This window comes from Phascolarctos cinereus, unplaced genomic scaffold (assembly GCF_003287225.1).
Source record: "Phascolarctos cinereus isolate Bilbo 61053 unplaced genomic scaffold, phaCin_HiC Scaffold_3;HRSCAF=262, whole genome shotgun sequence".
NCBI classification, from domain to species: domain Eukaryota; kingdom Metazoa; phylum Chordata; class Mammalia; order Diprotodontia; family Phascolarctidae; genus Phascolarctos; species Phascolarctos cinereus.
The window spans coordinates 22,438,578-22,453,226 of NW_027555736.1; the positions used below are offsets into that span (position 1 = coordinate 22,438,578).

The window sequence follows — 14,649 nt, forward strand, 5'->3', positions numbered from 1 at the left end:
ATGTAAGCACCTTGAGGGCAGGCTATATCATTTTGGTCTATTCCTTGCCCTTAACAAATTCATGTCGATCACCTGGATCAAAACTCCCTTTCATAGGATCACAGATTTGGAGAGGCCATCACTTCCAACTCCCTCACTTTTGAGGCTAAGGGAGCTTCGATGACTTGTCCCAAGTCAGAGCTATAAGTATCTAAGGCAGGATTTGAACTCAGGTCTTCTGGACTCTACAATGTATTTGAAGTTTACAGTCTGCCTTTGCCACTGATTCCCCATGCAAACAAGACCTCTTAGACTGGACCCAGAGGCATCCTCATTCTCTGCATCTCTGATGACTTTACTGAGATGACCACTGAGGTCCAAACCCAAAACTCTAAGTAACTCTTCTGCAGAGAGTCGACAGCGAGCTGAGAGCCAGAATCCCATCCTCTTAGGCTGCTCCCAGAAGGCCCTCACTTGGAAGGGAGATGGGACTTCAGGCATGCCACAGTCCCCCCTTTATCCAGAGTCACCTTTTACAACCATTACAACCCCTGCTATTATCCTTATAGGCACAAGATACAGAGCCTCCTTGGCAAACCAAACAGCTGGAGTCATTATTTTATAGCTAAACAATTTTATTGGCTTTCTGTGAAATAAAAAACATAAAATAACGCCACCGAGGGTGAAGGCCATAGCCAGCATTAACCAAATGAACCAGCCACTTGGTTTCAGCAGCTGAGAACAAAGTCAAGTGGAGATTATTGCATATACCCCCAGGGCCACCGGCATCCCCCTCCGTTCTTGGTTTTTTGTTTTGTTTTGGCAAGATTACATTCAAACAAGAACTTTGATTATACAAAACTGACTAGCAATTTTTGTTAAAAACCCAACTGCTGCGACAGAAGAGATGTTAATTGTTTACTCATCTTGGCTTTTACCCTCCCAATCTTGCTTCCCTCTTGCCTACCCCATCTCCAAAGCAATAATGTATTAGCTACTACGCACGCATGCAGGTATCATTCTTTTTCTATAGATCTCCTTTATCAAGGGATGATGCAAACTGCCAGGGTTGGGGTTGGGTGCCAAATACTCTTCCGATTGTCTTTCAAGGAATCTCTCCTATAAGCTTGGGTCCCTGATGTCATCCAATGCTAAGCAGTTTCCATTGCCCTGGGGTGCTGCTACAGCCAGGATTAATATCCATCTCTAACTTGAATATATATATATATTTTAAAAATGCACATGGCTGTCATCTGGAAATCCTTTCCTGATCTGCAGCACTGGGGTTTGTGTTCAACTGCCTCTTCTTATAACCCTCGGATGAAAAAAAGAAAAGAGTCCTTTCATGTTAGCATGCCAAGCGACAATGGGAACGAGTCCCGACCCCGCCATACCCAGGGCCATTGTGGGTCTGCAGCTGAGTCCCTGGAATTCTGTTTCACACGGGCTGGTCATTTCCGTTATGGAGATGTCAGTGGGAGACTGCTCAGCTAAAAAGCTTCCAAGTTCCTGACCCTCTGTTCCAGCTCAGACTGGCAAAACAGCCACACCTGACTCATGAAGGACTTGCTTCAAATCCGTAGAGTTCTCAGTGAGTCTTCAGCTCTCCTAGTCTCCAATAAGATGCCCCCTTTCCCAGGTGCCTTCAGCCTTTAGAAGAGATGCTAGGCTTCCTGACTCTTAAGATGAGGCTGAATGAATTTTACTTGGGAAGAATGAAAGAGAGGAACTGAATTCCATAAGGGAATCCATGGAGAAGGGCAGTACAGAGCAACCCAGCTCAGGGGGGTGAGGTGTGAGCACGCTGAATGAATGAGCCAAGGGCCAGGAATGGACCCTGTCCCCTGCGTCTGATTCCAGTCAACAGAGAAAGTACACATGCAGAGACCCTGCAAATATCAAGGAATACCCCACCCCAGCAGCCATGGCAACCACCCCAAAACTAACAGCATAATTCTCTTTCTTTGTATTCAGGTCCATCAGTGAGTTGGCCCTGGATAATGCTGGGATTTAATAAGCCCTTCTAACGATTATGAAGATTATCCTCTTGAATCTAGACACTTTCAACAACAGAATATTTGATATCACTATATTTTACATGGCACATATAATCATATAATTACTACCACTTACACAGCAAATACTGTAAATATCCGCTCCTGGAGTTGACTTGTTGATTATACCAATGTTGCTTAGAAGGACAAAGATTAAATACTCCCTAACTCACAGTTTGGGGAATTTCATTCTGACTCTTTCCTTCCAACTGTGGGAATAACTGTCTCATTATGTAATGATGCCTCAGTGTTCAAGTCCGTCTGTGGGCCAACAGTTACAACTTAATTATGGGGCTGGCTCCTCGTGGTTAATTTGTGGCCTGTAAAATTAAGCAATACATAGTATTTTAGTCTCAACAAAATACACAAGACCATATAAAAATATTTTTTTCCAATTTGGAATTTGAAATGTGAATGCTGGATTTTCTGTATAAAAAGAAATTGTCATAATGGACTAAGTTTATCACGCTCTTTAACCAAAAATATACATATTAGTCGAAGGAATGAAGTTTAAGCATCAGCGTCGGTCATCCAGGCTCATTTCTGGGGAGATTGTGCTTTGTTATTTCTGGAAGGTAAACGCACAGATGGAGAGTCCAAACAGTGCCTGAAACCTGACCTTCATCTCATCTCGACGACGACGACTAATTTTACAGTATTGTTGTGGTTGTTGCTGTTGGTGGGGGATGGGCGGGTCTGTCCTGGGGTTCTCTCCTCGCTCACTCAGGCGACCGTGGCAGCCGAGTGCCAGAAGCACCATTTCCGTCTTGAGTGGTGCTTGTTCAGTGTAAGGTCTTCCTTCTCTCTTTCTTTCTTCACGCGCTGGTAATGATCTTCTTCCTTCAAGTACCAAACAGGTGGCCAGCGGTGTCTCTCAAAGTATTCCTGATTGTCTGGTGGACAGAGAATTAGACAATGAGAAGGAGAGTTAGACTGTGAGCTGGATGAACCCCAAGAAAGGAGGTCTAGAAAAAATGTGGGTCATGTGTCCAGGGAGAGAGTCCAGAGCCTAGACAAAGGGTTGGGTGAATAAGTCTAGAAAGAGTATTATGGCATGAGCCTAGGCGCGGTGAGAGCTAGTTGATAAGGCATGAACCTTGAAAAAACATTAGTCTAGAAAGAGTGTTAGATTATGGAGCTAGAAAAAGAGTTCTTGACCGTGAGTCTAGAAAAAAAGTAGCATCCAGCCAAGAGCCTGGAAGGAATCTTAGGTTATGCTTTTAGATTAATTGCTAGGTCATGAGGCTAGAAACAAATGCTAGGACTGTGAGTCTAGAAATAATGCCAAGTCTACAAAGAGACTTGGGTGGCAACTCTAGGAAAATCTTCAGGCTGAAAGCCTGGAAAAGAATTGGGCTGAGGTTTTCAAAAAACTATTAGGCTGTGAGTCAAGAAAAAGGATTAGGCTTGGAATTAGGATCAGGGTTATAAGTCTTCAAAAAAGCATTAAGTTGAGTCTAGAAAAAGTGCTGGACCCAAAAGCTAAAAATTTCAGTTGTTAATCTAGAAAGAGTGTTATTCAGAGAGCCTAGAAAAACTGTCAGGCTGTGATTCCAGAAAAAGTGCCCACCTGCAAGTCTAGGGAAAAAAACAACAACACTAAGTCACAAGTTTCGAGGAAGTCTTATGTTAGGTATGAGACCAGAGGGAGAAAGATTGGATGATAAGTCTAGTAAAAGCATTAGATGGTGAGACTCAAAATAGCACAGGGCCAAGAGCAAATCAAAAATATGAGGCCTTGAGAGGACTAGAAAAACCATTGTGTGGTGAGTCTAGAAAAAGTGTTTTGCTGCGAGGCAAGAAAAGATGCCAGGCTATGGGTCTAGAAAGAAAATTGGAAAGTCTCTAGAAGCACTGGGCAATGAGCAGAAAGCCAAAGGGCCAACCCCTGAGTCTGGACAAAGGCCATGTTCTGAGTCTAGAAAATGCACTAGGCCACAAATATAAAATAAAATCTGGGCTGCGAGTCTAGAGGGTTACAGCCTAGGGGTAGAGAAAGAATCTGGTTGTGAGTCTAGGAAATGAATGTTAGTCTGCGATTCCAGAGAAAGGCAGACTGATTCTAGAGCCGTGAGTGGCTCCTCCCCTGTGGACCACCAGAGGTTGATGACTCTATGCCCATCATGCACTTGTCATGGGAACTTTATCTAGAGCCACCGTACTATTCAGTATGACTCCATGTCTTAGAAAAGCACACGTGGCTTCTGGCGACTGCATAATGAAGCTCCCGCACCTTGGTGTCTGCTGATTTCTCTTGAAAAAGTGTATATGAAGTTGGGACTTACTCTCCCAGGAAGACACTATTTCTGGCCAATCTCATGTCCCCTTCCAGGAGAGAGAAAAGGAGGGAGGGAGGAAGGGAGGGAAGGAAGAAAGGAGTGGGAAAGGAAGGGCATCTTGACTCCGAGAGTTCTCAGCCAGCCCCACAGCAATCTTCCTCTGTTTTCTCTGCTGCCTTTCCAAGGACACCAAGAACCAGGGGCACCACCAAGGAGTCTGGGGCCCCTTGGACAATCGCTTCTCACCTGGAGATTTTGCTTTGATTTCCTTGCGAAACTTGGCGCAAACACTGTTGTAGTTGGTGCAGATATAATGAAGGCACCATGCCGCCAACTGATGGGCGTTGTGAAACTGTGGGGAGGAGAGGAAAAGGTCACTCAGTGCCCTGAAGTCTGGGCACAAAGAAGGAAGGGGTGAGCTGGGGAAGTGGGGGAAAGGCTTTGTTGTTCGGGGAACATTCGGTTCATTGACTTCCAATGACTATAGGTCAGGGGCTAAGCTCTGAGGATACAATCCCTGCCCTCATACAGCTTACATTCTCCTAGAGGACCAAGTTAAAAAATATAAAAGCAAAGTCTCTGTGTAGGGGAGCAGCATTGTGAGGCTGGGGGAGCAGGAATGGCTGCATGTACAAAGGAACGACTGAGCTGAGCCTTGCAAGGAGTGGAAGGTTCCCAGAGGTGAGAAGGTACAGGAAACAGACTGGGAAAAGCCACAGAGGGGGTGGCTAGAAGGCCAGATCATTGGCTCCAACCTTTAAGAGCAGCAAATCCAACCCCCTAATTTTCTTGGGATGGGAGGGGAGTGGGGAGGAGCTGAAGCCTAGAGAGATAGGAAGGGAGGTCATTGCCCAAGCTCCTTGAGTCGGTCACTGACAAAGCCAGGAGTCCTACTTGGGTGCTCTCCTCCTAATACCTGCACCATGGGGATTCTTACTGAGGGTCTAGAAAAAGAGGCTTCTTCTTTTGTATTTGGGATTTAGATTCCATTTGGACAACAAGCGTATTTTAAGCGCAATGTGCTACATGCTAGAGATACAAAGAAAGGCAAATTCGTGGACCCTTGTTTTTAAGCAGCTCACCTTTTAATGGGGGTGAGAACACAGAATTAACCACCATCCTCCTCCTCCTCATTTACATACAAGACATATACAGAGTAGATGAATGGTGATGTGAAAAGGGAAGTTACTAGGAGCTGGGAGGACCAGAAAGGCCTCCTGTGAAAAGGGAAGCCAGGGAAACTGAGGCAGAGGTGGAGGGAAAGCATTCCAGGTATGAGAGACAGGCATTGCAAAGGCATGGAGTCAGGAGATGATGAAACGCCTTCTAAGAGGGGCAGCAGAGAGGCCAGTGTAGTTGGATGATGGACTGGATGGAGGGGAGTAAAATACAAGAATGGAAAGAGGGGAAGGGGGCAAATTATGAAGAGTTTTAAATGCCCAATGATGGACCTTCTCTTTGACCCTGGGGTAAGTGATAGGGGACCCTTGGAGGTTAATGGCTGGGAGGGAGGTGACATGGGCAGATCAATGCTTCAGGAAAACCATCCTGGCAGCTGAATGGAGGATAAATTGGAGAAGGGGGAGAACCGAGGCAGGGACATCAATAAGCAACAGTCCAGGCAAGAGGTGGTGGTTGTCTGAGCAGGGAGAAAAGGGATGTATATGAGAGATGTTGGGAAGTAAAAATGACAAGACTTGGTAAGAGATTGGAAATGTGAGGTGAGTTCGAGTGACATCATTGAGGATGAAAATGAGGTTACAAACTTGGGTGACTCAGAAAATAGTGCTGTCATCTTCATGAGTTCAAATCTGGCCTCAGATACTTACTAGCTGTGTGACCCTGGGAAAGCCACTTCACTGCCTCAGTTTCCTCATCTGTAAAATGAGCTGGAGAAGGAAATGGTAAACCACTCCAGTGTCTTCACCAAGAAAACCCAAAATGGGGTCACAGAGTCAGACATGACTGAAACAACTCAACAATAACAAAAAATCACTACCCCTATGTTACGGTTGTAGAAACTGAGGCAGAGAGGGGTTAAGTGACTTGCCAAGAGTCACATAATCTAAGAAGTGTCCAAGGCAGGATTGGAACCCAGGTCTTCCTGACTCAAAGTCCACAGCTCTATGCTTTGTATCTCCTGGCTGTTTCTAACACAGGGCCACTTACTAATGTCAGCATTTAGAAGTTCCAATTTTCCTTTAAGGAAGTTCCAGCAATGGTATGTTTGAGGTCCCATGCTGGATGGGGTGTGAGAATGTAAGCTTCTTGAGGGCAGATTTGGTTTCTGCCTAAGTACCCAGAACACAATACATTCTCAAGAAATGCTTACTGAATGAATGGATGTATGGGGAGAAGCCCATAAGACACTAATCTGTTTTAGAAAATGGAGACTTTTCTTTTGTTTTCTTACTCGTTTTGTTACTTTTTTATTGAATTAACTTAATCCATTCACATTTAAAGTTCTAACCTCAGGTTTACACTTTCTTCCATCTACCTCTAAAATTGAGCTTTTTTTTCAAGTTATGATTTTCCCTCTTTTCTGCTTTAAACACAGTATTATGTTCCTTCAATTACTTGACTTTAACCTTTTTTTTTTTAATGTAGCCTTTTCTTAACAAAAATTTCACTGCCAAACCTGGCCTGGGGGATGACAAATTGGATCAATCACTCTAAGGTCCAAACATTTTCCTTCTTATCCAGCAAACATATAACAATTTAGGGAGGTGTTTGATGGCATAGGAGCAGGGATTTGGGAAGGCAGGATCTAGGATCTTTTTCTCCCCCTAGAAATGGCCCAGCAAACAGACCAAAGGGGTAAGTAGCCAGAAATTGTATTAATTGTCCAAGAGAATCATAATTGTGTGGGACAAAGGGGCCTGGGGCTGGGGTTGGAGCCAGGGCTGACTTTGCTGCTTACTACCTACATGACCCAAGGAAAAAGAACTTCCTTCCCCACCCCATCCCCACCTTTCTACATCCATGATATGAGGGGGTTGGGTGAGAGGATCTTGAAGGTGTTTCCTACTTCTAAAGCTTAAGATTGCCCCATCCTTCCAAACCACACCTTCCCCATTTTAGACAGCTGGGATTTCTGTCAGTAAACAAACTTCAAACTGGACAAGAGCCAGAATGTATGTGCTTTAGCCCTGTACTTTTGTGATGAAGGCTTGTAGGGTACATGCAATTTGGAGGCCCAGTGGTATAACCTGGTGCCAGAAAGATTAGAGTTCAAATCACCCCCCCTCAGGTGGTAGTGTTCAGTCATTTCTGACTCTTTGTGACCCCATCTGAGATTCCCTTGGCAAAGACACTGATTAGCCATTTCCTTCTCCAGATCATTTTACAGATGAGGAAACTGAGGCAAACAGGGTAAAGTGACTTGGCCTGCATCACACAGCTCAGATCTGTGTGCAGATACAGGGTGCTACCCTCTGGGACTGAGTGGTGACATCTTTATCTGGTCAGATGCAGGGATGGGATGTTGGAAGAGCATTGTGACCACTGGAGGAGAGCGTGGGAAAAGTGAAAGGCTAACGGTGACAAACCTGGGCCAGCTCCAAGTAGGATAGCACTTCCCCATCGATGCCGATCCCACTCATGGCCGCTTTGGTCAGCTCCTGCACTGCATGCTGCTCTGAGGGAGAAAGAAGAGGCGGGACAGGTGAGTGCTATTTGCAGCTCTGGGACCAGAAGAATCAACCATTAACATCTCTGGAGAGCTTCCAAGGTTTGCAAAGCACATTACACATCTGGCCTCTAGGTGGTGCATGAGACACAGTGCTGGACCAGTGACAATCCACTTACGAGCTGGGTGACCCTGGGCAAGTCACTTAACCCCTGTGTGCCTCAGTTTCTTCAGCTGTAAAAGAGATCATATTTCATATGTATAATGAAGGGGTAACATATTTCTTGTTTTCTTTATAGGTGGAGGGAAGGAGAGAATTTGGAAATAAAAAGTTCACAAAGCAAAAACAAATAATAAATAGAACAGGCATCTTAATGGTACCTACCTCCTGGAGTGGTTGTAAGGCTCAAATAAGACTGTAATTGCAAAGTGCTTAGTACAATGCCTGGCACATAGTAGGTACTATATAAATGTCATCATTATCACTATCTGTGCACAGTATTTTTTTCTTCTTCAGTAGAACCTAAGCTCCTTGAGGGTAGGGGTTGTCTAATTCTCATTGTTATTGTATCCTCAGCACCTACAACTTTTGATTGATAGCTTTGCTGTGAGGTAGACATTCCAGGTGAGGAAACTGAGGCTCAGAAAAGCAAAGGGACTTATTGACAGCTGTGCAGCTGAAGTGTTAAAGTGAAGATTCAAACGTGGCTTTGCCAACTCCATGTCCAGTTGCTTGCCCGTGACCCGCCTCAGCTAAGGCTCTCAGGCCTCTTCTGAGTAGCAGCAATGACACGTGAGAATATGCTGGTTCTCACATCTGGGTGGCAGCCAACCGCTGGAGGACCCTTCACACTCTCCAGCAGGCTGCTGCCAACTCACACTTCTTTCTCCACTCCTGGCACCGGACAAGTTGACCATGTTGTTCCCCCTCCCCCACTGGACTTGTGACTTCAGTGTGGGCAGCTCCCTGGGAGGAATTTCATCTACTAACATAGATTGGCGTCTTCAACCTAAGGATCTTAGAGAGTTCTAAGGTCCATGATGGACATTCAGGCATAGGATCACAGGCTCCTAAATTTCAGGCTGAAAGGGTCCAGTCTCCTCATTTTACATACATATACATTCACACAGACAAAAGATCAATGAAAACAAGTAAATGTTTTTTAATTGATTATAGATATGTGTGTATATATATGAAATCAATTAAAAACATTTACTTGTTTTTATTGATCTTTTGTTTTTACATCACCTAAATACTCCTCTTCGAGAAGCATTTTCTAAGGGTCCCCTATTTGTCAGGTGCTGGGAATTCAAGCACAAAAGTAAGACACAAAGAAATTTACATTATACCAGGGGATTACAATGTGGCCACAAGTAATACACAGGAGTTAATACAAAATAAATTGACCATGATTGGGCAGGGTATGATCCACTCAGGGGCTCAGGAAAGGCATCTTAAAGGATTAGGCACCTGAACTGAGTTTAAAGGGGATTAGAGGTACCAAGAGGCAGAGGTGAAGAGGCAGAGCATTCTTGACATGGGACACAGCCTGAGCAAAGGAAAGGTGGTGGGAGATGGAAAGTCACATATGGTGAACAAGTTGGCCAGGTTAGCTGAGGCACAAAGTGCAAGGAGGAATAACGTTTAATTGACGTGGAAAAAATAGTATGGTGCCAGATTGTAAAGGGCTTCTAATGCCAAATTCAGGAGTATATCTTTTACCCAAAAGGCAACGAGAATCCAGTGAAGCTTCTTGGGCACAGGAGTGACAAATACTTTAGAAAGATCAATCTGCCATCTGTGTGGAGAGGGGAGAGACTGGAGCTCAATCAGGAAGCTACTTGAGCAGTCCCAAGCAAGAGGTAATGAGGGCCTCAAACACAGTGGTTACAATGAATGTGAAAACTTACTTAGTGGATTGGGGCGGGGGGGGGGGGGTAAAGATGAGCAAAGATACAAGGATGACTCTTTGGTGGCAAAAAGTAAGAATGGAGGGGCTCTCGAAGGAAAGGAGGGTGTTTTTCAAGGGGGAGAGGTAATGAGTTGAAGTGTAGGGCCTCCTATACCTGTCCTAAAGGCTGGATAAATGAATCAACCAAATACAAAGCCTCTTGTTCCATAAAGCTCAGTGAGACCTTCATTCACCAGGAAGAGAGATCTAATCGACTAAATGAATGCTCCCTGGGACCATTCAGGAGCAGAATTTCTATGTTGTTGCCAAGCAACTAAAAAACTGGAATTTTGTCTCAATCCCAATCTTTTGCCCCACTTTGGCTTGGAATGTCTCATCTCCTTCCATCTCTTTAAATTGAGGATTCTTAACTTGGGGAACTTAAAAACAATTTTTTGGAAATGACTATATTTCGGCGGAGCCAAGATGGCAGAGTGAAAGCAGTGACTTGCTTGAGCTCTCCTCCAAAGCCCTCCAAATACTCATAAAAAATGGCTCTAAACAAATTCTGAAGCAGCAGAACCCGCAAAAAGACAGAGTGAAACAAATTTCCAGCCCAAGACAACATGGATGATTGATCAGAAAGGTGTGTCGTGCCAGGCTGGGAGCGCAGCGCAGCACAGCGTGGGTGCACAGGCCGCACGTGGCGCCAGGCTGCAGCAAACCTGGAGCAGGCCTCAGAGGACTGAATCTGGGCAGCTGTGGAGGTTTCCAGACTCCTCAATCCACCAATGCCAAAGACAAATTAGAAGGTCAGTGGGAAAAGTCTGTTTCTGTGCCTGAGAAAGGAAGGCGGGGTTTCAGCTCCATTCCCCAAGAGCGTGGCCCTGTGGGGGGCAGCTGCTTCCGAGCTTCTGGCCCACAGACTGAGGGGGAATCCAGTGACTGATCAGAGAGGGATTGCAGGGATCTCTTTGCCAGTGCTGAGGCAGGAATCTCTTCCTTTGCCCATGTTTGGATCTGGGCCACAGTTCTGGGCAGCGGTGCTGGGGGGAGGAGGAGCGCTGGCTTGGTGGAGCTTGTAGTGATTGCGGAGAGAAGCCCCTCCTCACAGTTACAGGACAGAAAGGAGTACTTGTAGTCGCAGGCCAGGAAAGGAGTAAACACCTTGCCCCTTATCATACCACCTTGGAAGAACTGAAAATTTACAGGTCCCTACAAGTATCTCTGAAAACAGCTGTACAAACCCCGAAGCTTGGGACAGTACATTCTCCACATTGGAAGCAGATTCGTACCTTAACAAAGAGTTTAAAACTCAAGTAATTGGCCGGGATCATGAGCAAGCAGGCAAAAAGAGTCAGACTATATTATCTTACTTTGGTGAAAAAGAAGACCAAAATATACAACCAGAAGAAGACAACAAAGTCAAAGCCCCTACATCCAAAGCCTCCAAGAAAAATATGAATTGGTCCCAGGCCATGGAAGAGCTCAAAAACGATTTTGAGAAGCAAGTTAGAGAAGTAGAGGAAAAACTGAGAGTGATGCTAAAGGAGACCCAAAAAAATACTGAAGAAAATAACACCTTAAAAAATAGCCTAACCCAAATGGCAAAAGAGGTCCAAAAAGCCAATGGGAGAAAAAATGCCCTAAAAAGCAAAATTGGCCAGATGGAAAAGGAAGTCCAAAAGCTTACTGAAGAAAATACTTCCTTAAAAATTAGAATAGAGCAATTGGAAGAGTGACTTTATGAGAAATCACGACACAGTAGAACAAATCCAAAAGAATGAAAAATTAGAAAACAGTGAAATATCTCATTGGAAAAACAACTGACCTGGAAAATAGATCCAGGAGAGAGAATTTAAAAATTATTGGACTATCTGAAAGCCATGATCAAAAAAAAGCCTAGACATCATCTTTCAAGAAATTATCAAGGAAAACTGCCCTGATATATTAGAACCAGAGGGCAAAATAGAAATTGAAAGAATGCACAGATCTCCTCCTGAAAGAGATCCCCAAAGGAAAACTCCTAGGAATATTGTAGCCAAATTCCAGAGTTCCCAGGTCAAGGAGAAAATATTACAAGCTGCCAGAAGGAAACAGTTCAAGTACTGTGGAACACAATCAGGATAACACAAGATTTAGCAGCTTCTACATTAAAGGACCAGGGCATGGAATATAATATTCTGGAGGGCAAAGGAGATAGGATTACAACCAAGAATCACCTACCCAGCAAAACTGAGTATAATCCTTCAGGGGAAAAAATGGTCATTCAGTGAAATAGAGGACTTTCAAGCATTCTGATGAAAAGACCAGAGCTGAATAGAAAATTTGACTTTCAAATACAGGACTCAAGTGGAACATGAAGAGGTAAACAGGAAAGAGAAATCATAAGAGACTTATTAAGATTGAACTGTTTACATTCCTGCATGGAAAGATGATATTTATAACTCATGAGACCTTTGTCAGTATTAGGGTAGTTGGAGGAAAAAAATTAATGTATGTATAGATAGATAGATAGATAGATAGATAGATAGAGGGCACAGGGTGAGTTGAAGATTAAGGGGTCATATCTGGAGAATAAAATTAAGGGATGAGAGAGGATTATACTTGGAGAAGAAGAAAGGGAGAGGTAGAATGGGGTAAATTATCTCACAAAAAAAAACAACAGAAAAGTCTCTTACAGTGGAGGGGAAACAGGGGAAGGTGAGAGGGAATGAGTGAACCTTATTCTCATAGGATTTGGCTTAAGGAGGGAATAATACACATTCAATTGGGTATGGAAATCTGTCTTACCCTACAGGAAAATAGGGGGAAAGGGGACAAGAGAGCAGGGGGATGATAGAGAGGAGGGCAGATTGGGAAAGGGGTAATCAGAAGTAAATACTTCTGAGGAGAGACAGGATCAAAAGAAAGAATAAAATAAATGGGAGGGCAGGATAGGATTAAGGGAAATAGAGTTAGTTTTTCACAACATGTCTACTATGGAAGTGTTTTGCATAACTGCACATGTACAACTTATATTGAGTTGCTTGCCTTTTCAATGAGGGTGGGTGGGGAGGGAGGAAGGGAGAAAATTTGAAACCTAAAGTTTTAAAAACATATGTTTAAAAAAAATGTTTTCACATGCTACTGGGAAATAGATATAGGAAATGGGGTACAGAAGTCTATCCTGCCCTACAGGAAAATAGAAGGGTAAGGGGATAAGAGAAGGGGAGAGAGATAGAAGAGAGGACAGACATGGGGAAGGGATATTCAGAATGCATGACATCTTGGGGTGGGAGGAAGGGGGGGAGGGGGTGAAAATTTGGAAGTCAAAAACTTGTGGAAGGGAATGTTGAAAACTAAAAATAAATAAATTTATATTAAAAAAAGGAAATGATTGTATTTCAACACCTCCTTTGTAATCCTAGTTATTTTACTGTGTGCATTTAAAAGCCCGATTGTGAAAAGAGGCTCACTCCATCAGGGGCCCCAGATGGCCGGAGCAGTCCAGGACACACGAGAAGGTTAAGAACCTCTGCCTTAAAGCACAAGCTTTTCTCATTCTGAATTTCCATCTCTTTTCTGGGGAGCGAATTTCCCTCTATCCAGTATTCCCATCTCTTCTCTTCTAAGTAATCAGGCCTTTTTGTCTTGAGCCTCGGCAAACATTCACTGAACTTGCATTGCTGAGAGACATGAAGGCATTTATGGCACCCTATAGACAATACAGATATGAGGAGGGTGAATCCACAGTAGAGTGTGGGGAGGGTGCCTGGGAGGGAGATGGGAGGCTCCTGGCCACCTCTTCATTTTGCTCACTTTACAATCTGGCTACTTAGCGTGTTTTGGCAAACATTTCATCCATTCTGCTTACAGTTAGTTCTCTGGGAACAAGTTTTCCTTCAGTACTGTATTTGAATCAAGACAGCTCCATTTCATAAACATTTATCAAGCACCTACTGTGTGCAAGATCCTGTCATTCTCATGGCACACCATTCTCACGACTAGAAGGCTGAGATGGGTGGTCATTTGGGGCTAGGCTTAAGCCTTTTTTCTTCTGTAATATTTGTGGGTACTGCTACCTTTCTGCCTCCCTTCTAATTCCAATTGGTTACCAGGTCCTATTGATTCCCTCTCTCCCTGCCCCTCAACCAGGGCTACTGCAAAACTGTCTCCTCTGCAGATCTCCCTTTCCAATCCATCCTTCATGCTGCAGAGGCCTCTCTCTTATGCACAGATCTTCTCAGACTACTCTAGCACAATTACGTCCAGTGGCTCCCGACTGGAAGTAGCAAAGGACAGTGACAAGAACACTAGTTTTGGTCCTACCTCCGATACCACTTTGGGCTAGTCTTGAATTCTCTGAGCCTCAGTTTTGTCATCTGTAAAATGAGGGAGTTGGGCTAGACTGCCTCTGAGCTCCCAACTTACTCACCCTCTGAAACCCCACTCAGGGCTCATTTCCTCGTTGAAGGCTTACTGGAGACGCCTCCCCCCACTGGGATGACCTTCCCTTTCACACGTCAATTTTCAACTCTCTATACACTTATACACTACTGGGCTTTAGAGTATCTCGGGAGAGGCAGTGTGGCTTAATGCACAGAGCACTGGCAGAAAGGCAGAAGGCCTGGGTTCAGGGCCCATCTCTGACATGCTAGCTGTGTGACCCTGGCCATGTCACTTCAATTCTTGGTGCTCCAAGGCAACTCTCTGCGAGTTGCAGAGCAGGAGGTGGTGATCTGCACTGGTGGAAGGAATTCACTCCCGGGGAATTCTCTATACCAATAGAATGACAGGGCTCGTAAAAAAAAAAGTTACCTTTACTTGTTATAAGT

The 14,649-nt window shown here is 44.3% G+C and overlaps 1 protein-coding gene across 5 annotated transcripts in view; it reads right to left on the bottom strand.

The window, feature by feature from the left end:
• Positions 1-599: 599 nt before the first annotated feature.
• The window catches only part of RHOBTB1 (Rho related BTB domain containing 1), a 197,479-nt gene continuing 183,429 nt past the window's right edge, over positions 600-14,649 (bottom strand). For all 5 annotated transcript variants that reach the window (XM_078150728.1, XM_020998186.2, XM_020998182.2 and 2 more), the window contains 3 exons: positions 7,861-7,949; positions 4,559-4,664; positions 600-2,926 (listed from right to left, as the gene is read on the bottom strand). In XM_078150728.1, the coding sequence (XP_078006854.1) occupies positions 2,757-2,926; positions 4,559-4,664; positions 7,861-7,949 (365 nt within the window). In that variant the 3' untranslated portion in view covers positions 600-2,756. The remainder of the gene's footprint in view (positions 2,927-4,558; positions 4,665-7,860; positions 7,950-14,649) is intronic.